Source organism: Rattus norvegicus, chromosome 1 (genome assembly GCF_021556685.1).
Source record: "Rattus norvegicus strain SHRSP/BbbUtx chromosome 1, alternate assembly SHRSP_T2T, whole genome shotgun sequence".
NCBI classification, from domain to species: Eukaryota; Metazoa; Chordata; class Mammalia; order Rodentia; family Muridae; genus Rattus; species Rattus norvegicus.
In genome coordinates this window covers 7,882,441-7,905,986 of record NC_141534.1, presented here as the reverse complement: position 1 = coordinate 7,905,986, position 23,546 = coordinate 7,882,441, and the positions used below count along the sequence as shown (strand labels likewise).

The window sequence follows — 23,546 nt, the reverse complement described above, 5'->3', positions numbered from 1 at the left end:
AAAGACCTCAGGAGAAAGATTTATTGGGGAACTGAGGAAATGCAGAAGGCTGCCTCTGAGCAGTGATGGAAAAACAGAGAGGTGGACCAGGTCATGGTGGTGGGCTTTATAGGGGCTATTGAGCATGTACATGGGGAGAGTATGTGATGACTGGGCCATGGAAGGGGAAGGAACCTGGATCTGGAATGTGGGAGGTCCTTGGTTGACTAACCCTACCTCCTTGTATTATGGTCTCAGGATTAATCTTCATGGACCGTGGCTTCTGAGTTGTTATCCCAATCCAAACTGATGTATGCTGCCAAACAGTATATGCATATTTAAGTTTTTAAGCCATGCTAGTGTAAATGAAACATGTTTAGTTACTTGGTGAATCAACCCACCAGCTTTAGAATAATCAGATTGCTGCATAATAATATAATATTGACATGTATTTTTGTGGATGTATGTTTTAGGTTTGTATTTATGTGGGTTCATACACATGTATAAGTAGGTTCATATGTTTGCACTTGTATGTAGGAGGGACAGGGACAAACAGATATCTTTATCAATTATCTATCTATCTATCTATCTATCTATCTATCTATCTATCTATCTATCTACCTATCTATTTATTTGAGACAGAGTTTCTCAATGAAAATGGGTCTCATTTATTTGGCCAGTCAATAGGCTTTGTCAATCTGTCTCTCTTCATCACCCCCAGCCAACTTACTCAACTACCATCAGCCTTGGTGCCACAGTTGTGTGGTACCATGCCCTACTCATACATCAGAGCTGGAATCTGAACTCAGCTCCTCATGGTTCTGTGGCTAGTGTTTTACCCACTGAGCCATCTCTCCAGACCATAATATTGCTGGGTTTTTTTTTATAATTTTACAAATACACATCTAGGATCAACACACTTTTGTAAACTCCCCTCTTCTCTGCTTACTACATGTTCTTTATAGTCTCTCCTTTTAGCAATGCCATCCACACATGGTTGGACATATTCTTTCTGCCATTCACTGAAAAATAGCTCCCTTACAACTATTTTATTTTATTAGGAAATAGGGAAAGCTTCATTGACTCATAATATCATTTAAAAGTAGCTTCAAAGTGAGATATTTTATATCTGATTTCCTTATTTGTACACCTTAAGCTTGGCTGCAGAATGCTCTTGGCAAATGCTTTCTCTCTGGTGATACCTTTGTAATAGGTCTTTTTTCTTTGGGACTTGTTTTGACCTTGTTTTTTATGAGATGATGTGTACAAAAGACTGACTTCTGTAGTTTCAAGTTGATGTAACTTGTGGGCTCATTATAGTTTTAATAAGACAGGGAGCCCAGGAGAACCCGAGAAGCTCTAGAATATAGTGTGTACATGTTTTCACTAACAAAGACTGGAAAAAGCCAAGAAGAATACCTCAAGCCAGCGCTTCTCAACCTTCCTAATGCTGTGAGCCTTTAAATACAGTTCCTCATATTGTGGTGACCCCCCAATCATAAAATTATTTTCATTGCTACTTCATAAATGTAATTTTACTACTGCTATGAATCCTAATCTAAATATCTGATATGCAGGCCTTGTGAAAGAGTCATTGGACTCCCAAAGGGGTTGTGACCCTCAGGTTGATAATCACTGCTAAGAATGCTGATAAAGAATGTCTCCCTTATGCCTGTTTTATATTTCATTTGTCATTAAGCTTATAAGTGGAAGCTCTTGGGATCTTCTTTCTATTTTAAAGATCAAAAGTTTGGCATCTTAGCCCTTAGCCATCAGAAGTCATGACTTAGGCATAATTATTCAGGTGTTATGAACCAGAAACCACTTCCAGCTTAAGATAATAAAGTATTTGCACTGATCTTTCATGTGTTACCTAACAGTTGGTGTTTCATATAAAGTAATTAATTATTTTAGATATCTTTTAAGTCAGGCTAGTTCTCACCAGTGTTGAAAGTATCAGGGAATCAAATGAACTGAAAAATAACAGTTGAGATAAAAAATCTAACTTCTTTAATGTATGTGTATTTTACTATGTGGGCAGAGCCTAGGCAATGCTCAAATTCAATATGTATTGTCTTTTAATCTTCACACTAATGCGTCAGAACAGAGACGTTATCCAGATGATTAGCAGCTCGCCAGATTTAGCTCGCAGACAGCTGATGTGATTCACTCGACAGGGATTCATTTTATTCCTAGAGCGCAGTGAAGTGATGGGGCCACTTGTGAGAGGCAGTTGTTGCACTCGGGATGTTTGTAAGCCATTTGGCAAAGCCCTATTCAAGTCTGTGTGTTCTCACATGCGTGTGCACTGACAAGTAAATTAGGATCGTTTTTAGGAGGCACTGCTCAGAACCCACCAAACAGGGTTTTACTCTATGGCACACGCTGGCCTCAGATTTCTAATCTTCCAGCTCACCCTTGTTCTGGTGACAAGCATGCGCCACCACCTCCCTTTACCTTACTGTACTCTGGCTGCCCCTTGGATATGTTTAGTTAGGGAGTGTGCCCTGTGTGACTTCTGTGCGCTCTACTGAAGAGCGAGCTTGTAGCTGCCCAGCATGGAAGTCCTCCAACCAGAGCTAGGAAAGACCATTTACCAAAGGTGTTTCTTTTGTTTTGTTTTGGGTTTGTTTTTTGGTTTTGTTTGTTTGTTTGAGTTTTTTTTGCCTTCAGCAATAGTCAACATACCTGTAGTTGGAGGTGGCTTCGATATCTCAAACTGAATCATGAGAACAATTCCCTGTCCCCTCTCCAAGTACTCTCCTCCATGGACTTCCGTTGTTTATTGAGCCCTCATGTATTATAGGCTGTGTGTGTGTGTCTGTGTCTGTGTGTGTGTGTGTGTGTGTGTGTGTGTGTGTGTGTGTGTGTGTGTGTAGATAGATAGATAGATAGATAGATAGATAGATAGATAGATAGATGATAGACAGACAGCCTGGAGTATATACCACTTTCCCAGAATTGACCCCTACATAATCCAATCCCAAGCACCCCCTATTTTCTCTGAAAGCATGATTCCAGATGATCTGTTGGAGCATTACTTTTAAGGCTCCTGAATATCTTTGTAGGAAGAGTTAATCATGCACCTCTTAGGAAGGGGCAGGACTCAGGACAGGCCTAGAGACCCTTAGACAACAGTCCCTGAGACCATTGATCAGGTCCTGACTTCATCTACTTCCTGCCTTTGGGTGATGCTGTTTTATGTGGATTGAAGTAGGGGCTTGGTCACGGTCTACTTCAAAATTACCATTAGTAAATCTGAAACCTAGACTACAGCATTGTTTTTAAAGTTCATCAAGTGATTCGCAGCTCTTTCATCATGTGACAGGTACTAAATTGTACTGTGGATAGTATTTACTATATGCATCACATACAGTATAATTATATTCCATCTAATGATACCTCTTGATACAGGCTACATTTACCAAAATACTTTCTATTTCAGCATGATGCACACTATTGATATTTATAATAACCCTAATCTGGTACATGATGTATCATCTGCATAATGAGGGTGCTCTTGTTTTTTATTATACACAATTAGGCCCTAGGAATCTATTTTTGTGTTTAACCTTTAAGGCTAATAATCTATGAAAATATTTGAGGCCAAGATTTTATGCTACATATAAATTATTTCTATTCATTTTTTTACACAGATGACCTTAATTCTCTTCCAGACACATAACAAACAAACTATATATATGTGTGTGTGTGTGTGTGTGTGTGTGTGTGTGTGTGTATTACTTCTTTATTTATGTGTACATGTGTATACTTGTATGTGTGCAGAGACCAGAGGACAACTTACTGGAGGCCTGTCTTTTCTTCCACCACGGAGTTCTCAGATATTTGAACCTAGGACGTCAGCAAGCACTTTGACCACCTGGGCCATCTTGCCAGCCCAACATTTTAAAACAAAAGTGTGGTTTATGTCATTATCCCCAGGCCCAAATATCTACACAAACGTTCTCATGGAATAAAAGATCTGTGGTATCTCTCAATAGCAGGGGCTCCAGTCCAAATTTGAGGCCATCTTAGCCATAAGATAATTCAGGCTACTTTTGGGGTACACGATTTCTTTTAATTATGAAGGTCCTTATTATTTATCATTTTTAGGTGTTGACTTTGAGCTTTTTATGATTTTAGAAATACTATCCACAGGCATTATATAACTAATTGGATTTGCCTCTTATTTATGTCAATAACTGAATCTAGTTCTGTCCTGGTGTGCGTCGCTTTTGATCATTCTTTCTTTTGCCCCATGGACAAAAGTGGACAAAGTGCTTAGAATTAAGTGCTCTTCCTGCTCATGTGAATGGCTGAGGTAGGACTCCACACGTCACCCCCTTGTCATTGAACATTGAGTATCTGGGACAGTAGAAGGCCAAATTTTCCTTCCTTTCCTCATTTTGCTTTGCTTTTTAGTGGATTGCTCGTGGTGTTTTATCCTTAAAATATAGTGCTTTAACTGATGTAACCCATTTCCCACTTTCTTGGATGTTCCTTCATTTAGTTGCTTGCTTAGGAGTGTTTCAGCATGAAGGATATATTTGCAGTATGCTCGCTGTGCCCTTACTTTGCAGTTGCTTTAGTACGTGTGTCCTACATCTTTACACCTTGTCCATGTGCTCTGTCCTAGCTGTGCCTTGGACTCACATCTTTTCTTACTTCCTTATTTTCCGCATGATCTGGCAGCGGTACCTCCCGTCATCACCCGTGACGCACCGCCGCTAACTCATGCCTCAGGGCACTCAAATCTGCTTCTGCCTCTTCAAATACTTCTGTCTAGGCTACTGATCATAAGCTTGTAGGGGTGTGTGTGTGTGTATGTGTGTGTATGTGTGCCTGAAATACACCTTTTCCATGAACACACTAAATTCAGGCCCCTGACTGTCAGAGCAAAAGTGCGATATGCCAAGGAAGGATTTTCTATCACACGTAAGAATCAGAATGCTTGCCCAGTATCCGTTACTACTCATCTGCACAAGAGCAAAGGGACTTTGGGGTCCAGGTGAAACAATGAAGTTCCAGGACCGCCAGGTTCTCCTTGGCTGTTTTGGGACATGGTCCAGGCAACCACCCAAGAAGCTGAGAGAACCCTGCAGCTGCACAGCTTCTACTGAAGGCTCACACAGGGCAGCTTCATTTTAACTTCTGGTGGGCACATCAGTTATGTCTTATTTTCACGATGCCTTATCCTTTATCTTCCCTGTTGGTGAAAACTATCCAATAAGACCATATGCTAGAGGGCTCTGAAATCTCCTGAGCCAGGAGATGTGACAGTCACACACACCTTCCTGAGGACATCTAACTAGATCTGCCTCCCAAAGGAAGAACAAAGATTCCAGCCCAGCTGGAAAGCCTTTTCAAACCACAGACATACATGGCCTTGACCCTCTTCCCCCTTCTGCTGCTGCCAGTCATGCATCTGTGCAACATCATTGGATGAAGAACTTCAATGAGTTAAATGTAGTTAATGATTAATGCAGGATATTGATCCTAAAAATTTGTTATGATGACACTAAGTAAAATAGCAACTGCTAATGTACAACGGCGTTTATGCTGTTATTACATAAAAATATGTTGTAAATCCTTTGGGTTATCAAACGTTGGAAAATTGGTTAGAGTCGAATCAAAAGATAGGCAGATTCTTGGCTCCATGATCTTTGAATCCACTGTTTTTGTAGTCAGTGGGTGATGTGTTTGCCTATATCATCTTTAACTTTTATATTAACTCCTTCTAGGCATATCTACCCTTTTGATACTTGTAGCGTGTTGTTACCTACAAAGGTGTTAGACCACATTTCAAGCTATCCTGAGCCGTATGCAGTTTATGACCATAGGTTGGTTACACCCCATTAAGCCTGATTTATAGCAACTTATTACCCTTATTTGTAGACACGGACGTGTCTTCTTTTGTTTTCTCTGTTGAGTGGAATGGCTCTCTGGGGATTGCGAGAATACCAGATTGCGACATGAAAGTTTTGAAACGTTGGGCTCATCCTTCGCAAGCCCTGTGGCATGAACTCTAGCATCCAGCTTGAGTATTCCAAAGACGGCTGTGGAAATACCCAGTTCCAAAGCATCCTGGTCCAACCACCAGTCCAGGCATCGCTGGTTTATTTCTTGTATGCTGAGACCTCACCATCCAGATGTGAGGTGTTGTCCACCTTCTTGCTTCCCCAGGGAGGACGAGCATGCCCTCATCCAGCAGTACTGCCAGACGCTGGGCGGGGAGTCTCCTGTGAGCCAGCCACAGAGTCCAGCTCAGATCCTGAAGTCTGTGGAGAAGGAAGAGCGTGGGGAACTGGAGCGGATCATTGCTGACTTGGAGGAAGAGCAAAGGTAAGCTTAGACTCAGGAGAAGAAAATGCACCACTCGCTCCCTCCCGTGAAGGCCAGCAGCAGCCTCTTCTTTCCCTCTTTTCAGAGCTGTTGTGTAAGACACCACAATGAGGTCAATGAATGGGCAGATACTGGAAGGAGGGGTGTGGTGGGGCCTCATGGGTCTGTGATCCCAGAAAACACTCTTGCCTGAAGCCCATTTCCTCCCTCCTATCTCTTCCTGTCGCAATGTTAATGTGACACAAAGAGTATCACAGGCTAAATTTGGAGTTCCCAGGCAGTTTGGGAGAGAAGATACACCAGATAGTAAATAATTCTGGTTTTCCTTGTATTTTCCGTATTAGAAATCTGCAGGTGGAGTATGAGCAGCTGAAGGAGCAACACCTAAGAAGGGGTCTCCCCCTGGGCTCCCCTCCAGACTCCATTGTATCCCCTCACCACACGTCCGAGGACTCGGAACTGATAGCGGAAGCTAAACTCCTTCGGCAGCACAAAGGGCGGCTGGAGGCGAGGATGCAGATTCTGGAAGATCACAATAAACAGCTGGAGTCTCAGCTGCATCGCCTCAGACAGCTCCTGGAGCAGGTAGGGCCGTGGAATCCTCGCCATGACGCCCGCCCGCCCGCCCAAGCCTGGGTGCGGCCTCGGTAGCTCTTAGGACATCCGCTTCCGATTTGTTACTGCCCCAGAAACGGAATGGAATCTTCTCTGATACAAAAATGTCTGTTTTCCCACCCGACTGTAGACATTCTTCTGTACTAAAGTCTCACCTTAGAATAGTTTGACTTTAAAAGAAAAAAATCTTGTGGTACACCGGAGGCTGCCTTTCGTAAGGAAAGATTCCTGGGAGATCAGGGACAGCAAGTGACCTACTGTCTTCAATCTAACACTTTCTTCCAGAGAAGTTGGACTGAGAAGGTACCTTGAAAATCACCGTCTGCAAAATAAAACAGAGGAACAGGTGGCTTTAGTTTGCCTCTGTTGTTTCCTTACACTGGGGGGATGTTCTACAGCAGTGGCTGTAGAAACTTTCTCAGTTTTCATCGGGAGGAAAACATGCTTCCAACGGATACAAAATAATTCATGCCTTTAACAGAGGTAGCGTCTCTTATCCTCCCTTCCCTCTCTCCTTGCTTTCCTTTCTTAATATTGGGCAGAAGCTGGTACATTTCTGTTATGATTTAATACCTGCTAATAACTCACAGTTTGGATAAACCACCATTCTTTGGTAGGGTGTGGCTTCTGCCTTTCTGCTTCTGGCAGTCCTGTGAGGGGAAGCAACACAGTAGAGAGGAGGCACTGACTTAACTGGAGGAGGACAGTGAGTCCGAAAAGCTAACAAGGAGGACACCCTTGCCGCAGACACATACAAGGTTGATTCTCCACAGATTTCCTGACTGGCACCATTGCCTATGACAGTTACCTTTTTCTCCAGCCTGTGTGGTGTGGCATCCTGTGACATCCTAACAGAGATGCCCTTCTCCACAATTCGTATACTGCATCAAAGAAAACCATTTCTCCAGGCATTTGCTTAAGTTTGAGAAGGCTGTCTTGGCATAGTTGCTGCCAGAGTCTTTTTATCTTGTCAGGAATCTTGAGAGCATTATAATTTTTGCATTACCAACTTAGTGGGCAGTTGATCCCTCTCTGTCCTTTGGCCACTTGCTTTTCTTTCAGTCTGTCATCATAGCGTTTCTTTGACATAACTTTGTGAGTAGTTTACTTAAAAGCCTGTACAGTCTGTATCTGTACAAAATAATGGTTTCCTAAGTGAATCAAGACTTGGCTTTCTGTTAAGACCTCAGACTGTTTGCTTGATCCTAACCTCAATGTCAACGTACATTGCGGGGGGACAGGGTATTGTTTGTAGACTGATTTGAAGTCCCCAAGTAGTACCTAAATAAAGGGTAAGTTTCCTTGTGTGATCTCTTAGAGCAGCGGTTCTAAACCCGTGGGTCACAACCTCTTTGGGGGCATCGAATGACTCTTGTGGGGGTTGTATATAAGATACCCTGCGTATTGGACACATATTATGATTAATAATAGTAGCAATATTACAGTTATGAAGTAGCAACGAAAATAGTTTTATGGTTGAGGTCACCACAACATGAGGAACTGTATTAAATGGTCCCAGCATTAGGAAGGTTGAGAAGCATTAACTGCACAATTTAGTGCCCACCTGGAACCATTGCAGAAGCTCTGTCTGAAGCCTCTGCTTACTGTACCTTGTGGATGCTCTTAGGAGGAAGGAAAAGGCTCTTAGAGCCATTCTACCTACTCTCCCCACCATCCTATTAGACCAAGAACCTAATGGCTCATATGCCTTCAGAATTACACAGTAATGATTTTGGAACTAGCTGATAGCTAAGTGGCTCCGACTATCCCAGCCTCTGGAGCTCTTATCTCCTCGTAATGACTTAGCGTGCGTGCCAGAAGTAGATGGGAAATTTAACTCAATATAAACAGGGAAAACTATCAGACTTCAACTAATAGGGACTTAATGGAAAATCTACATCAAAAAGCGATTCCTACGTTCCCATACTATGGGTCCTACTTCCTATTTTGACCATGTACTTATCAGCACACCCATCACCAGCACAAAGATACGCACGAGGACTGTCATGGAGGGTTTGCCCTGTGTCAGGCTGAACAAATGGCTTCGTAAGGATTCATTTATCACTCTCCTGACAAAATTCTGTGCCACAGCTATGGCCAGTAAAGCTATTTTAGTGTCGTTTCCTCCTGGTTCCACAGCCACATTGAGGCGTTCATACTAAAATAATTTATGCACACAGAACCTAACGCAGAAGGTTCTGTAGTTTGCCTAGGGCTACACTATTTCTGAGCAATCCAAGTTGGAATTTGAACTCAAGCTGCTGAGTCCAAAACCTACTGGGGTAAAGGCTCTCTTGACATCGCCTCTGAGGGGAGCTATTTTGAAAGTTAGTACATTTGCCGTTTTCAAACCACAATGGTGCTTTCTGAAAGATAAACCCAAGCTACTAAGTCTACTAGGTTGGTGTAAAAATAATGTAAAATTTGAGAGATGAAAGTGGCAGACATTAAAAAAAAACCCTGTGGTATCACAGTAAACTCTTCAAAGCACGGAGACGGAGAGAGCGTTTGCCTCTCAGGGGAAGCGTTCAGGCCTCAGCCTAGGCTGAACTTGCCCAAAGATTGTGGCAGGGGCTGAGGGGAGGAAACACTAAAATTACCAGGTTACAGAAATCTCTCTTACTCTAACTTCCCATGTGATTTCAGCCTGACTCTGATTCCCGCATCAATGGTGTCTCCCCCTGGGCTTCCCCACAGCATCCTTCATTGAGCTACTCGCTTGACCCCGACCCAGGCCCACAGTCCCACCAGGCAGGTGGGTATCACCACACCCCAGTCGGCTTCGGACTCAGCTGAGGGGTTTTTGTTTGTTTGTTTGTTTGTTTGCTTGTTTTTCTGGTTGCTAGCGTTCTTACGTCTGGGTGCTCTGGAGCATAAAACATTATTCTCTTTAGTCTGAAATGACTGCAGATCCATTTTAATAATAATGAAAACACTTTAGTCATAATGTGCTTGTTTATAAAATGTGTAGGAGTGGATTCAATTTTGGGGAAAGATGAAAAATGCTCCTTTCCTTTGAAACAAGAAAGACGTTTTGTTTTTTGCTTTGAAGGTAACTTTGTATGTGTGCACGTGTGTGCATGCATGCATGCGTGCGCACTTGTATATATGTTCATGTATGTGAAGGTGCTCCAAGAGGGCAGAGGAGGACATCAGGTGCCCAGCTCGCATTCTCCACTGTTTTGCTGTGAGGTAAATTCCCTCACTAACCCTGGAGTAGGATGAGCTCTAAACCTCAGTAATCCCTCTGCCTCAGCTAAGGGCCAGAGGCACACATATCATCATGACCAGCTTTTTAGTGGACTCTGGAATCCAGACTCAGGTCCCATACAAACACAGGAGGCACTCTTACCCCCTGAGCCATCTCTTCGGCCCCGAGAATGATTGCTTATGATACAGGTTTCTCTACAGTGTTTACACTCACGCACATGCAGAGCCTAAAGCTGAAGTCCTCCAACATCGTCTTCTCGCCTCCATCCTCCCGAGTCTCCGTGGACATCGCTCCACCTGCGGCAGAAGCGCCACCAACACCAGAAGCAACAATGACACCTCTCACTGACAGTTACGCTGTGAAAAACACTATTGTGGTTTCAGTCGTAGACTAAAATACATATCAAAGTAATATAAAGCAAGATACAATAGACTGCGATCAAAACTCCAAAATAAAAAGTGAAAAAGAAAGAAATTGCTAGAATATTTTTACGTGCAAAATAATGGATAATAGTGCCATTGGCATCCAACCCACTGGTACTTATTTCTCAGTTTCATATCTCCTCTAAAGTATACAAATTCATCCACACAAACATGTGAGACATTTTTAACTATGTAAAAGTCTACTGCTAGGGCTAACGATGTAGAGAATTCCCTAGGTTTTTACAAAGATCTCTGTACGGTCACTGTATGCTTCTTTATGTTTGTGTGTGTGTGTGTGTGTATGTGTGTGCGTGCGTGCGTGTGTGTGTGTGTGTGTGCGCGTGCGTGCGTGTGTGTGTGTGTGTGTGCACGTGCGTGTGTGTGTGTGTCTGTGTGTGCATTTGTGACATGTCACATTAATACAGATGCTTCTATTTCCCTGAGAAATTGTTCTTTTCAGTGACAATTCATATCCTGTACATATTTTGGGGCTGTGTTTTTTGTTTTTTTTGTTTTTTTTTTTTGTTTTTTGTTTTTTGCCTGTTAAGTGTTCTTTGATAGAAGGGTGGCCATTAATTCCCTGCTTCCTCTGTGTTTTGTTTCAGCATCTGAGGACCTGCTGGCCCCGCCTCATGACACCAGCACGGACCTCACAGATGTGATGGAGCAGCTCAACAGCACGTTTCCCTCCTGCAGCCGTGAGTACCAATGACTTTTATGCCCCCGTGAGCTGCCTGTCTTGTGTCCTTCCTCCTTCTCCACTTGAAGCTCTCTGTCTTCTTTGGTATGGCAACAAAAGCCAGTGTTACAAAAAAGATTGCAGACTGTTTTGAAGTAAGACAGACACATGTGTTGGCAAAAAAAATGGAGCCCGGTGCAGATGCCAGACAGCTTCCGAGGTCCACCGATGGAATCCCAGCCTTGGAGATTTTCCCACCTGCCTCATAAGCGACTAAATAAAGTCCACAGAACAATGTCTGCTTTTAGGATGTAACTTTGGTTAAGTGCAAGCTTTAACAAACTTGTGTCTCTTCCAAGAAGAGCCTTGAGCAGCATGGCAAACTAGGATGAACATAGCCTTTCTCAGGCAACTTTCTACCTTCCTTGAGACATATTGCCGGACGTCTTCTTGGTAAGGCTCAGAAAGCAATTATTTCTGGCCTCCCCTCCCCTTCTAAAGGGTTGTCTTTTTTTTCCCCCTTCAGGGAATAAAATAATCATTGTGCAAAAGCCAGATGATTCACAGGGTCACAAATTATGTCTGACTTCTCCATATGAACAGCCAAAAGCCAAGAAAATCACCCAGTGAGAACAGTCCAAATCCCAGGGGAAATTACATAATGATTTGAATCGATTGAATTTTTTAAGTGGTTTCTCTCCTGGCATCTTGCCACCCTTCAGACCCTGTTCCACTCTTACCTCAGAGACCTCTGTGGTCTCTCAGCTCAGCAGCAGTCTACTTGAGTTCATAGACACAGACAGGCCACTGTCCTGTCACAGTTCCAGATACTTTTAAGGAACATGGGAGCGTCACTTATAATTTGGGGTCAGATCCTCTCAAAGGGATGTTAAAACCAGCCAGTCAGTAAACTAGGATTGTGTAGAAGTCTCAGTTTTTATTCTGTATTCTGTCGGCTCCCTACACCAATGTATCATCCTAAGTGAGGAGAAAAAAAATGTATCAATTGTTGGCATAACTGATACACATGTTAAATCTGCCCCTTTAATTGTAGTTCAATGTTGAGCTTCATCTGGGAAGGTTTTGTTCTGACTTATGTAGCACCCAATGGCTAGAGAAACTACCATTATTTTATGAATTAGAGTTTCAGAATTAAAGTTTCTAAAAGCTGTTGCTATTTAGTCCAGCCACCACCTAAATGCGTTCATCATTAAAGAACAAGTTCTGTAAATTGAATTCTGTTTAGAAATGTTTATTTTTATTCGATTTAAAAGTCTGTGTTGGCCGTGAAGTCAGAAGGTGAGACATGCTTAAATCTATGCTTTGTCGTAAATACAAAAATATAAAATGCATAATTTCTATAGTGAAAATATGCCTCAAGCTCAGGACTTTTTTTTTTCCTAAGTCTTTTTTTTTCTCTCAAGCACTTCTAAATCTTTCCTAAGGCATATTCTGATATGTATATTTGATTTTTTTAAATGTTCATCTATGCCTTGCTTAAAACAGAATATAAATGAAAAAAATTATAGCTGTACAACGCCACCTAGTCTTCAAAGGTAAATGTTCCTGCCTCTTGCCCTGACTGCTGATGCCAGTATAAAATTCCCACTGGTTGGGAACAAGATGAACTGCTCCGGGTGATTGGTTCCCGAGTGGAGGCTTGGTCTCTATGGAGACCACACTGCAGTGGCTAAACTCTTCCACTGCATTATTGGGACCTCTTTCCCTGTGATATCATCCTTGGTGCTCACAAGGTTATTTAAAGAGGCTGTTGATATGTTCTCTTTAAGTGTATACATCTACCAATGTTTATACTGTTGAGGTTTTCTATACATGAGCACTCCTGGTCATTTGTTATGATGACAAATCCAGGCACCTCTTAAGAAATAAATAGTATGGAGTCCTGCGGGATTTACAGGTTATATGGTTTTACCTCTGAAAATGACATTGTTTGTTCTTTTTCATTATTTATACTCATAGGTTTCTTTGGATAACATAAAAAACTGCAAGATGGGAAAGGCTTTCCAATTAAAAAAAGAACAACAACTTCATTGTCTCGTATGCAAAATTGATGATTACCTCAGAATTTTACCTAAGATTACTAAATCATTTCAAATTGCACAGAATCAGTTCGTGCATGGTACAGACCTGGTACCTGATACTTCAGACTGATGCAGTCAGTGCTTTACAGGGATGGTCATGTTTCTAGCTGGAGAAAGGTAGTGGCTGAAAATTTCCCAGATAACATTTAGAAAGGCTTTTTGCAGGATTCATTAGCTTTAATGTTCCATTTAAATTGCTCAGTTGGCAAATATTTTATTAAGAGCCTGCAATTCCCAAGCATACTGACCACCTTTGGAAGTTTATCTAAATAGATAGGATTGGCGTGCTCTCAATGCCAAAACAATCTCTTGAGTTTCTATAGCGAAGGAGAACTTTCAAATTGCTTGTAGCCGGCGTGTGATGGATGGGTTGAGCAGCATGTTAATCTTGACTTTTGATCCTTTGTGGATTAAAAAAATTGCATGGCTACAAATGAATTTTCACTCGTGGCAATTTTAGAATTAAAATGAGAGTCTGTGTTCATAAATCCTAATTGCACGAATAGCTTCTGTTAGCTTATTATGTTTTTTTTTAAACTGTGCCTGCCTGGTGTTGTAAGACTTTAAGATTCTTGCATTTTGAATCAATATCGCATTTGGCCATGGTGGCGTCTTTGAATCATGACCTTTTAAAAATGACAATTGAATCTCGAAGCAAAGACACAGCCATCACCATGTAATCCTAAGAGTTAAAGAATTGAATTTGATGTGTGTTAACAATTATCCAATCGTGTAGTAGAAGATTCTACTAATGACTATAACTATTTCTTTGTTAGAATGATATCATTTGCTTATGTTGTTCAAATATGTGGAATATTTATAGTAAGTAAAGTCTGTCTTCCTTCCCTTCCCTTCCCTTCCCTTCCCCTCCCCTCCCTTCCCTTCCCTTCCCTTCCCCTCCCTTCCCCTCTCTTCCCTTCCCTTCCTCCCTCCCTCCCCCTCTCTCTCTCTCTCTCTCTCTCTCTCTCTCTCTCTTTCTTTCTTTCTTCTTTTCCTGCTAGAAGTAATGCTTTTAGAATTATTGCTAACTTACCTGGGTGTTTCCGCTGTGAGCATCCTGCATTTGTCAGGCTTGAATGCTATCCATCAAAAACTCAAGACTTAACAAAAGCACAATGATTACCTAATTTTCTTTTAACACAGCCTGTTCCAGGGACTGCCTATGATGTTCCATTTGATTAATAGAGATAGGAAGGCAAAATAGATTAGACTTCTGACCATTATATATCCATTATTTAAGAGAGAACCATAACTGTCTTCCGGATGGAGCATGCATTTGTAACACGTCCTTACTAAGAATCCAACTCACCTGCCCTGGGGGCATAGCTCACTTGCACACATGGGTTCACTCTCTTTTTCTCTGAAGGGACACACCTTGTAGGACTAGGCTTGTGTTACCCCGGTTCTCCCAAACACCAGGGCTCACATTCTTCCAGGCCATCACAAAGAGGATATCCTTCTAGCCTCCCCCACCTCTCTCTATCTCTCTGTCTCTCTCTCTCCTCACAAAGACACACTGTGGGTCACAGATGTCTTTTCTTCCTCCTCCTCACAGGAAAATGAGGGATTGGAAGCATGCAACATACTAGGTTATTAGAGACACCCCCTCTTCGGCCAAGGATAAATATTGCCATCATCAGAAAGCAAGTCTTCTCCTCCCTTCCCCTACATTGAGTATGAATCTGCAGTGAAAGCATTAAATATTAGCAGGCTTAGAGGACACAGCCAACGGCCTATAAGGCAAAACAGTGAAGCAGGAAGACTTTAATTATTGTTCACAACGATAGCAACAACAAAAATGGGTCCAAAATCATGTTTCTGGCATTAGAAGAAGGTAGACATCCTGCCTGGAAGGCTATAAGAATCCCAAACTTCCTGGGCATTGAGGACAAAGGCATATCCCTTCTCTCTCCTGTGAGGGACAATCAGTTGCACAGGTCAGATTTCCTCAGGAAAAGCCACTTGTTCAGCAATGGTTTTAAAGGAATTATTTACTCTTTATTTTATGTGCATGAACGTTTTGCTTGTATCCATGTCTGTGTACCATGTGCATATAGTGACAATAGAGGTTAGAAGAAGGAATCACATCCTTTGGAACTGGAGGCACAGACCATTGTGGGTTATAATATGGGTGCCATCAGCCAGTGCTCTTAACTGCTGAGCTGAGTGTCTCCAGCCCTGGGATTTCTTTTTCTAGAAAGCAACAATTCTCAACCTGGGAGTTGAATGACTCTTTCACATGGCCTTCATATCAGTCCTGTGTACCAGATATTTATACTTCAGATCACAACAGTAGCAAAATTACAAAATTATGAAGCAGCAATGAAAATAATTTTATGTTTGGGGTCACCACAGCATGAGGAACTGTATTAAAGGGTCACAGCATTAGGAAGGTTGAGAACGAGTGGAAGCCCAGGTAAAATGTCGGTGTGGACAGTGGTCTCTTGGACCACTGCTGTTCCTCAGAGGGGCTCCACCCTGCGCTGTCATCGGCTTTGTCTTCTAGACTACACTCACTATATTCTCTGGATTCTTTTGTAATGGAGATCACAGCAACAAGGGACATGAACCTGACAAGGCAGAGATCTAGGAAACACATGGTAGTGCCAGTTCTCAGTAAGCCCGCGACATCGGCTTCTGTCAAGGGCTCTGTGACAAGGAAGACATGGGAGGATTAGTAGGCACCCTGAGCTGCCATCTCTGCTCTTACCTGAACCCGTGTAAGGCATTGCTGTTGGTCCCAGTCCAGAAGACTGCTGAAGAGTAGACTAGCCTTTTCACTCATGCATCTTCCCACAGCTTCCAGCAGGAGTGTGCCAAGGTGCACAGAAAATACTAATTCCCTCTGACGTCCTTTTGCTCAGAATTGAAGCGTATATTCAGCCCACTACATAGGATCCCCTCTGTACTTATTACACATAAGCCAAAAGATATATGACATAGTTATAAAATGAAATTTTAAGATTTTTTTTCTCTTCTACAAAACTAAGAATGTTTTAGGTAATATGTTCTCAAAGAGCTAGCATACGTTTTTGTGTGGGGTTTTGGTTTTTTTCCTATTTTTCCTTTTAGAATGTTTGTCTTTCAAATTTCATGGAATATGAGACACTTACTGAGGAGACGGGCCTTGGTTAGAGCATTTCGCCAGAGGGCCGGGGTGGCTGCCCCTACTTGCTGCTAGCATCCCTGTGAGGGCAGAGCTGTTCTCTGTCTGTCTGTCTGTCTGTCTGTCTGTCTGTCTCTCTCTCTCTCTCTGCCTCTCTCTCTCTCTCTGCCTCTCTCTCTCTCTCTCTGCCTCTCTCTCTCTCTTTCTCTGCCTCTCTCTCTGCCTCTCACTCTCTGCCTCTCTCTCTCTCTCTGCCTCTCTCTCTCCCTCTCTGCCTCTCTCTCTCTCTCTCTCTGAAGAGCATTTTACATATTTGAATGCATGAGAATGGAGGGCACAAAGCAATAGTAAAGTCCTCAATTGCTTTCTTCTATTTTCTTTTTCAGCAAATGTCCCCAGCAGGCCACAGGTAAGAGTTAATGGGTCGATCGACTTCACTCTCATGATCCCATCCCGGCGTAAGCACATTAGCCGCTATTGATTTAGTCTTACTTCATTCTCCACATAAATGAGCAAAACTGCTTGATGTTTAAGAGTTACCTGATTCTGTTCAACCGATCGTTGCTTTGAAGATGTTGGGTGGGGCCGTGGGGTTCCCAAACCAGATTCTGTGAGGCACCCAAAGTACCCCTGTTGGATCTTGGTTCTCATTCCTTGCTCTCTACTGTGCAAGTCTCTCCGTGTAGATCTGTCTGACCTTGAATCTCCCACGTTTGTCACAGAGCACTGATGTTGACCCTGGTACCACAAGGTTAATGCCGAGATCATTACTCCAATGAAAATAGAGTTGCCATTTTTTCGTTTACAAATTCCATTGAGCTTTTCTGGAAGCTGTAACCCACTAGCTTTCAGTTTTGTCTTGTTCCTTACAAAGAACCATTAGTTAAAATATACCACGGGGCCAAAACAGATCTTTAGAAAACATTTTCTTGTATGGATGTATGAGTCCTTTGAAAACAGTGAACACTGTCTCATCTTACTGGCAGGTGGAACTGGGGTCTTGGCTAGAAGACAGGTATCTGTAAAGCAGACCATGACACAGTAGATAGGGTTAGCATCTTCTGATGACACCCATTGTCCTGGTCCATTGGAAGCAAGGATTTTAAAAGGAAAGGAGGTGGCAGAAGGACCATCAGAGGTGTAAGGAGAGATGGGAAGGTGTGCTCTCGTGCAGGGAGTCACACTCCAAAACAGAGTATGACTAAGGTCGTTGTTAGGGAACACGGCTTTGTATGCCACATATCTCAATGACTATGTTGACCTAAAGCCACATTCAAGTTCATAAGCAAAAACACCACAGTTGACTAGTTTTGTAGTAACTGATTTTTGGAAAGTTGACTGTGTTAAGCCAGTTCAGTATAATAGTTTAAGAGAAAGATCAAAGAAGTGATTTTTAAAGAACTGACCCAGAGTCTTGAGTTTAGTTGTGAGAGAAGGAAGGACATGTTCTGGACAATCATTGGGAGAAGAGAGGCAATGATCTATGTCTTATACTGTCAGAGGAGGGGTGTCACCATCCTAGCACAAGTAAGCTAAAATTAAAGAATGACCATCTGAATGTGTGGTAACAGAAAATGAAGTACTAGCAGGATGTAAGTAAAGATAATGGTTGGGTTTGGACATTTGTGTGCATGGGTGGGATCCTTAACAGAGAGGCCAAAGTATTGGCAGAATCATCCTCATGGATGTTGAAACCCTGAGGCTTTACAAATAGCCTCAGCATGGGTGACATTGAGATATTCGCTCTCTGAGAGATGAATGGACGTGGTTTAGGGTCCCACAGAGAACTGCACAATGGCTCGCTGGACTCTAATGATGTGAAATTCAAATGAGCATTTTAGGGAGAAAACAATGACATTCACCCTGAAATCTTCTGTAGGACTTGGTAAGAGGCCCAGGGTTATATGAAGGAGCACCGAGGGAAGAGTTATAGGTATCTTAAGGTTATCCAGAATCTGTCTTTAAGACCTGCATGCTCATTCTAGTCATCAGGGAAGGACGTGTTCCAGTTAGAGTAGAAAGTGTGGGTTTCATTGGTGATGGATCAGGTGACGTAGAGAGCACAGCAGGGGAGATTGAAGAACTAGTGAGGACCAGGAATGGAAACACCCTGAGGAGTGTGCAGATCTCAGTATGGTACAGAGCAGAGGGGATGGGAGGGCAAATGGGAAATAGGAGCATGTGATAGAACTGAGAGGAAGACTAAGGGTTCAGTTCCCATGGCTCCTGTGGTGAGGTCATGGCAGTAGAGATACAGGTCAGGGAGGGAGATGGGATCTTCTCATTAACCCTCAAACACAAAGCTCAGGATTTAAAGCAGAGAGTGAACTTGAAGGCCTTCCTCTTTGGTCTTAGATTTGAAGAAATTGAGTTGAAGAACTATATTGTTCCTGACCATATAGCACCCTGGTGGGTACAGTAAACTCAAGCCTCCTTATAGGAGTCTCCTTTCTCTCTAGTTTCCATCCTCTACCTTCTGTTCTTTTCCTGTGGAGTTTTCCATATGCTGGGTCAAGGCAAAAAGTCATAAAAACTGTCCATTTTCTCCTGGATGATTGTGCCATGCTTTTATTTCTAGAATTATATACATTTAGACTTTCAAAATTCCACTTTTTATAATTCTGCCTAAAAAGAGAGCTGTGGTACATCTACTTAATAAATGCATCCACACTCTAATTAAGAGAATACATGAAAATAATTTGTCTTTTCAGCAGTAAGTTAGCACCAAAGCTTTAGCTAGTGATATGAATGTATAACACAGTCCCTTCCCACGTGGAACTTAGCCTTCTCTGTCTATGTTTTCAAAATACTTTAACTGTGGTTGCAATGACCCCCAGTCTAGAAAAAAATTAGACCATATGCCCGAGACAGCTTCCATATCTGCTTCTCCAGGAGGGGCTCACCTCAGTATCCAGTAGCTTCAAACCAGTGAGCACTGGCTGGGTTTGGTCTCCTTTGGAACAGCAAAATGTCCAATGCAAAAGCAAGTTTGATGAGAATAGGCTGGAAGGAAGACTCAAGTGACTTCCGGTAGATCTGAGAGGAGGAAAGCCACTTGGGGAACTGTGCCAGCAGCTAGTTTATGGATTCCCTCCAAGTCCAGAAAAGCAGAATTTCATGTCAAGGTCTTCCACAGAATGAGAAGCAAGGGTAGGTAGGGAATTTTTCCTGGGAGTCCCCAAATTGCTCACACAATTCCATGAGGCAAGGGTGGTTTTGTTTTCTTTTGTTTTTTTTTAGGTTATTCCCTTTTGGAGTAGTTTTTAAAACTATGTCTAACTTCAGTACTTTTAAAAGATGAATCGCTTGCCGTCCCCCATGGAAACTGTGATGTCACTTCCTTATTGTGGCCTGTATTGAGATACCTGGGCATTTTCCATTTAGTGGACTCCTTGGATTACAATTCCGTCTCCTCTCTACGGCAGGAGTCCCTCTCTGGGAGACTTCTCCTATTTTCCCAGGAAGAGTTGGGTATCTCTTGGTAGCCTAACACATATATCATACCTACCTTTCCCAAGAAGCTAAGACCTCTCAATTTTACCTGGGTTTCTAGCCTGGGCAAAAAAAAAAAAAAAAAAGACATCTGGACACCCCTGCCCTCTGCCTTTCTGTTGGAGTTGACTACAGTAATTAATAGCTGACCATGTGACTTCAGGGTGAACGAAATGTCCTCATCCTAGGGAGCAGAAATCACGTGGGAAGTGGGGGGAGGGCTCCCTTTGAACACAATCATATAAAGTTTTGGTTAGTTCTGAAAGAAGCCCTTATTTTCCCCTGAAGAACTGTCAAATTATCTTTCCCTAAATGTCCTTATGCAAATGTTGTTCTGACCTTGGTGTTTTCCCTTGCCACAGGCAATTTGAAGCATTTATCCAGCCAACCAACGTTTCCCGACCTTCAGTATTGCCCTCTTCTGCAAATGCCAACCCCATTCAACCTGATGCTCCGTGGCTCCCAGACACTTGCCTTTGAGTGCTGACCAGGTGTTCTACTGAGGGAATCAAACACCGACTATCCAAAGAGAAAAGGATGCTTTGTTTTTATAATAACGTATATTATTGTTTCCTTCTCCCCTTTCTATGCAACTGTAAATTAATGAACAGAGAAGTATTTGGAGGTGGTAAAGCATTTGTCACTGATTTGTATAATACACACAGCCATGGGAAAGTGGGTGGGGGCTTTCTAATATGAAACTGTCTTTTTAATAACTGAGAGAAAAATTGCATAAGAACTAGACCTCTTCACATTATTACATTCCTTCTGCTGTTCATATTAACCTTGTATAACTTCATTTATTATTCGACTGTTTTATAGTTATGCTTGGTTTATTTATAAATTCATCAGCCACACAACCAAATAGATTCTATGTATTTGTTTCTATAATTTGGCCAAATCCTTAAGTTCATATATTTGAATCAAATATTTTATCTGTGTGGAGTAGGCAGCAATTCTGACTATACGATTTAACTTGAGTCAACGTCGTACACAGTCCTTTAATAACCACTGGATCACTACACTAAAAATCCTGTGGACTTAAATGGTAAGCTGCTAGGGTATATTTTCTCCTGTTTTCATTCCTTTTTTTTTTGTAAGTAGATCTTGACATCTTTATTTATTTCATCTTGTAATCTCTATAATAAAGAAGAATGCATTGCAATAGTCTCAAAAAATTATTTTACCAAGGCTTGCCATTTAAGCATATTTTCATTTCGACCTAGAAAACAAAGTTGTTAGAAACAACCTCTCCCAGTACTTGCAACCTTGGTTTTTCGTTATAGAACACACAGCAGACTTTGCCCATTGTGAGACCAGAGCACATCATGGTCTTCAGTTTCCTTTGAGTAGACTTTTATTGTTGTTTTTGTATTTTTTTTCTCAAGTTCTCTGTAAGCATTGAAAGCTCTGGTCGTTTCCTTTACGAAAGCAGACAGATACTTAGCGACTGTCTCATTTGAAGCTCTGGAGCAGTCAGTCAGACGTCATGACCCCCCCTCACTTGACCAGCAGCACATCTGGGAAGGATGTCAATCACAAGTCCACACCACTGCTTCTCAAGAATGAAACTAACGCTGGGATGATTGTATCTTTGCCTCTACTTCTGAGCGCGTTCACTAGATATTTACTTGTTTTGCCTTTCCTTTTCTTTTAATTTAACATTTAATTACCAATTTTAGAGAAACCAAAAATAAAAGTAAAGGTAATATGTTTTGATTCAAACATATATGCTTTTAAAACATCAGGACATGCTAAGTTTATGTTCTCTTTCACTGGGAAGGAGGCTGAAAGTTAGAAATCGCTATTCTTTTAGGATTGGTTGGGTGGGTTGGGGGGACAAGGGTGTCTATTTGCAGCATAGATATTTTGAGACGAAGAGAATTGTTTTATATAAGAGGAGAGCCATGATCACCTTTCTACCTCAGAACCATCCTCCTCCATCGTGTTGGACATAGCTTTATATGCCGCAGTGTGCAAAGCCTAGAGCTTTCATCAGACCATTTCATACCCAGAAAGCACCTGTTTAAACAACATCAACAAAAAAACTCCCTGAACTCAGAACCCCAAGTTGTAGATTTGGTGTCTTTCTTGTTCTTGCTTTGAGGAGTCGTGTATTCTTTTATTTCCTGCCTGTGTTTGTATGCAAAAATGATCTCTACCTGCTATTACAGAAAAAGCTACACAAAACACTACATTGTAACCTTCTGAGTAATGAATAAAAATATATTACAGTAACCACGATGAGAAATAAGTGTATTGTTCATTTGAAATATGTGGTTAAAAAGAAATCTAATCACAGACTGTCATCTAATCTGTTACATACTGTATTTTTCATCCTGAATAAAAGTAATTTTAACACAAAATGACTTTGATGTTTGGCTGTGTTCACTAATGGAATCTGATCTTTGAATGTATGTGATGAAAGCTAGCTGTAAGATGATATATATTCTGATAAATCTACGTATTTCCTGAAACTATCTCTCCTATACACTAAACTAGTCTCCATTTACTCATTATCTCTCCTTTCTTGCATGTACGTATGATTATCTATTTTTCAATTTCCTGTACAAATCAAAACCTATTGCTAGGGAAAATGGATGTTTTAAGTATATCTGTGAAGGCTATTGTACCTTCGTTTTCAGAACTTGGTGATGCTGAGATTTATCTGGTTACTCTCTCAAATCCGCTCTCATCACTAGACTCTTAGTTTTCTATTGATATATGTATTTTTATTTAGTTATATATATATGTACTATATTAATATATACATATATACGTATATATGCTATATACAGTTAGTCTTTTATGTGGTATTGCTGTTAACTGAGACAACTTAGAAAAGAAAATGTCTCTACAACGTAGAGACGGATGGTTCTCGAGGATTGGAGTCCATGCTCCTCAGGGTTGGGAGAATGGCAGCTGGCGGGCCGGCAGGGTGCTAGAGAAGTAGCTAAGAGCTTGTAACTGATGGGCAAATCTAAAGCAGAGAAAGACAGAGACAGACTGAGAGAGCTGGAGTGGCATAGGCTTTTGATATCTCAAAGCCCGCCCCCAGAGACACAGCTCCTAATCCTTCCCACACAGTTGCACCAACCAAGAACTGGGCATGGAAATATCCTTCTCATGCAAACACCACAAACTCTAAAGTTACCATTGGTACCGTCTGTTTTATTGTGTTTTATATACAGTATACGTATAATATATAAATATGCAAGACAATATACAATAAATATACTGTATTTATATACAGTCTGGCATCAGATATAATTTGCTTCTGAAGCTCTCAAGTGCAAAACAGTGTCAAGAATTTATTGAACCCTAAACTTAGCAGCTCACTGAGAATTAGAAGATTCTCCCATCATGTATGATTAAAAGAGAGAACAGAAACTAGTGTTTTGAATATCTCATCTACTATGAAATATCACTCACATTAATAATTCCTAAGGACACCATTAGTTTCCAGTGACTTTACTGAGTTGTCTCTGGAAAGGGGAGAGACAACCAGAAGAGCTTCGTTTCTGTATTTACCCATCACCTTATTCTCTGACATTGACATTCTCACTAATTTAAATGACATAGTTGCCCTTGATGTCTA

The 23,546-nt window shown here is 41.6% G+C and overlaps 1 protein-coding gene across 12 annotated transcripts in view; it reads left to right on the top strand.

The window, feature by feature from the left end:
• The window catches only part of Utrn (utrophin), a 502,827-nt gene extending 480,513 nt beyond the window's left edge, over positions 1-22,314 (top strand). For 10 of the 12 annotated variants that reach the window (XM_087636075.1, XM_087636021.1, XM_087636135.1 and 7 more), the window contains 6 exons: positions 6,163-6,321; positions 6,666-6,906; positions 9,583-9,691; positions 11,175-11,267; positions 16,843-16,865; positions 20,311-22,314. In XM_087636075.1, coding sequence (XP_087492201.1) covers positions 6,163-6,321; positions 6,666-6,906; positions 9,583-9,691; positions 11,175-11,267; positions 16,843-16,865; positions 20,311-20,319 — 634 coding nt within the window. In that variant the 3' untranslated portion in view covers positions 20,320-22,314. 12 annotated transcript variants of the gene reach the window in all.
• The last annotated feature ends 1,232 nt before the right edge of the window (positions 22,315-23,546 follow it).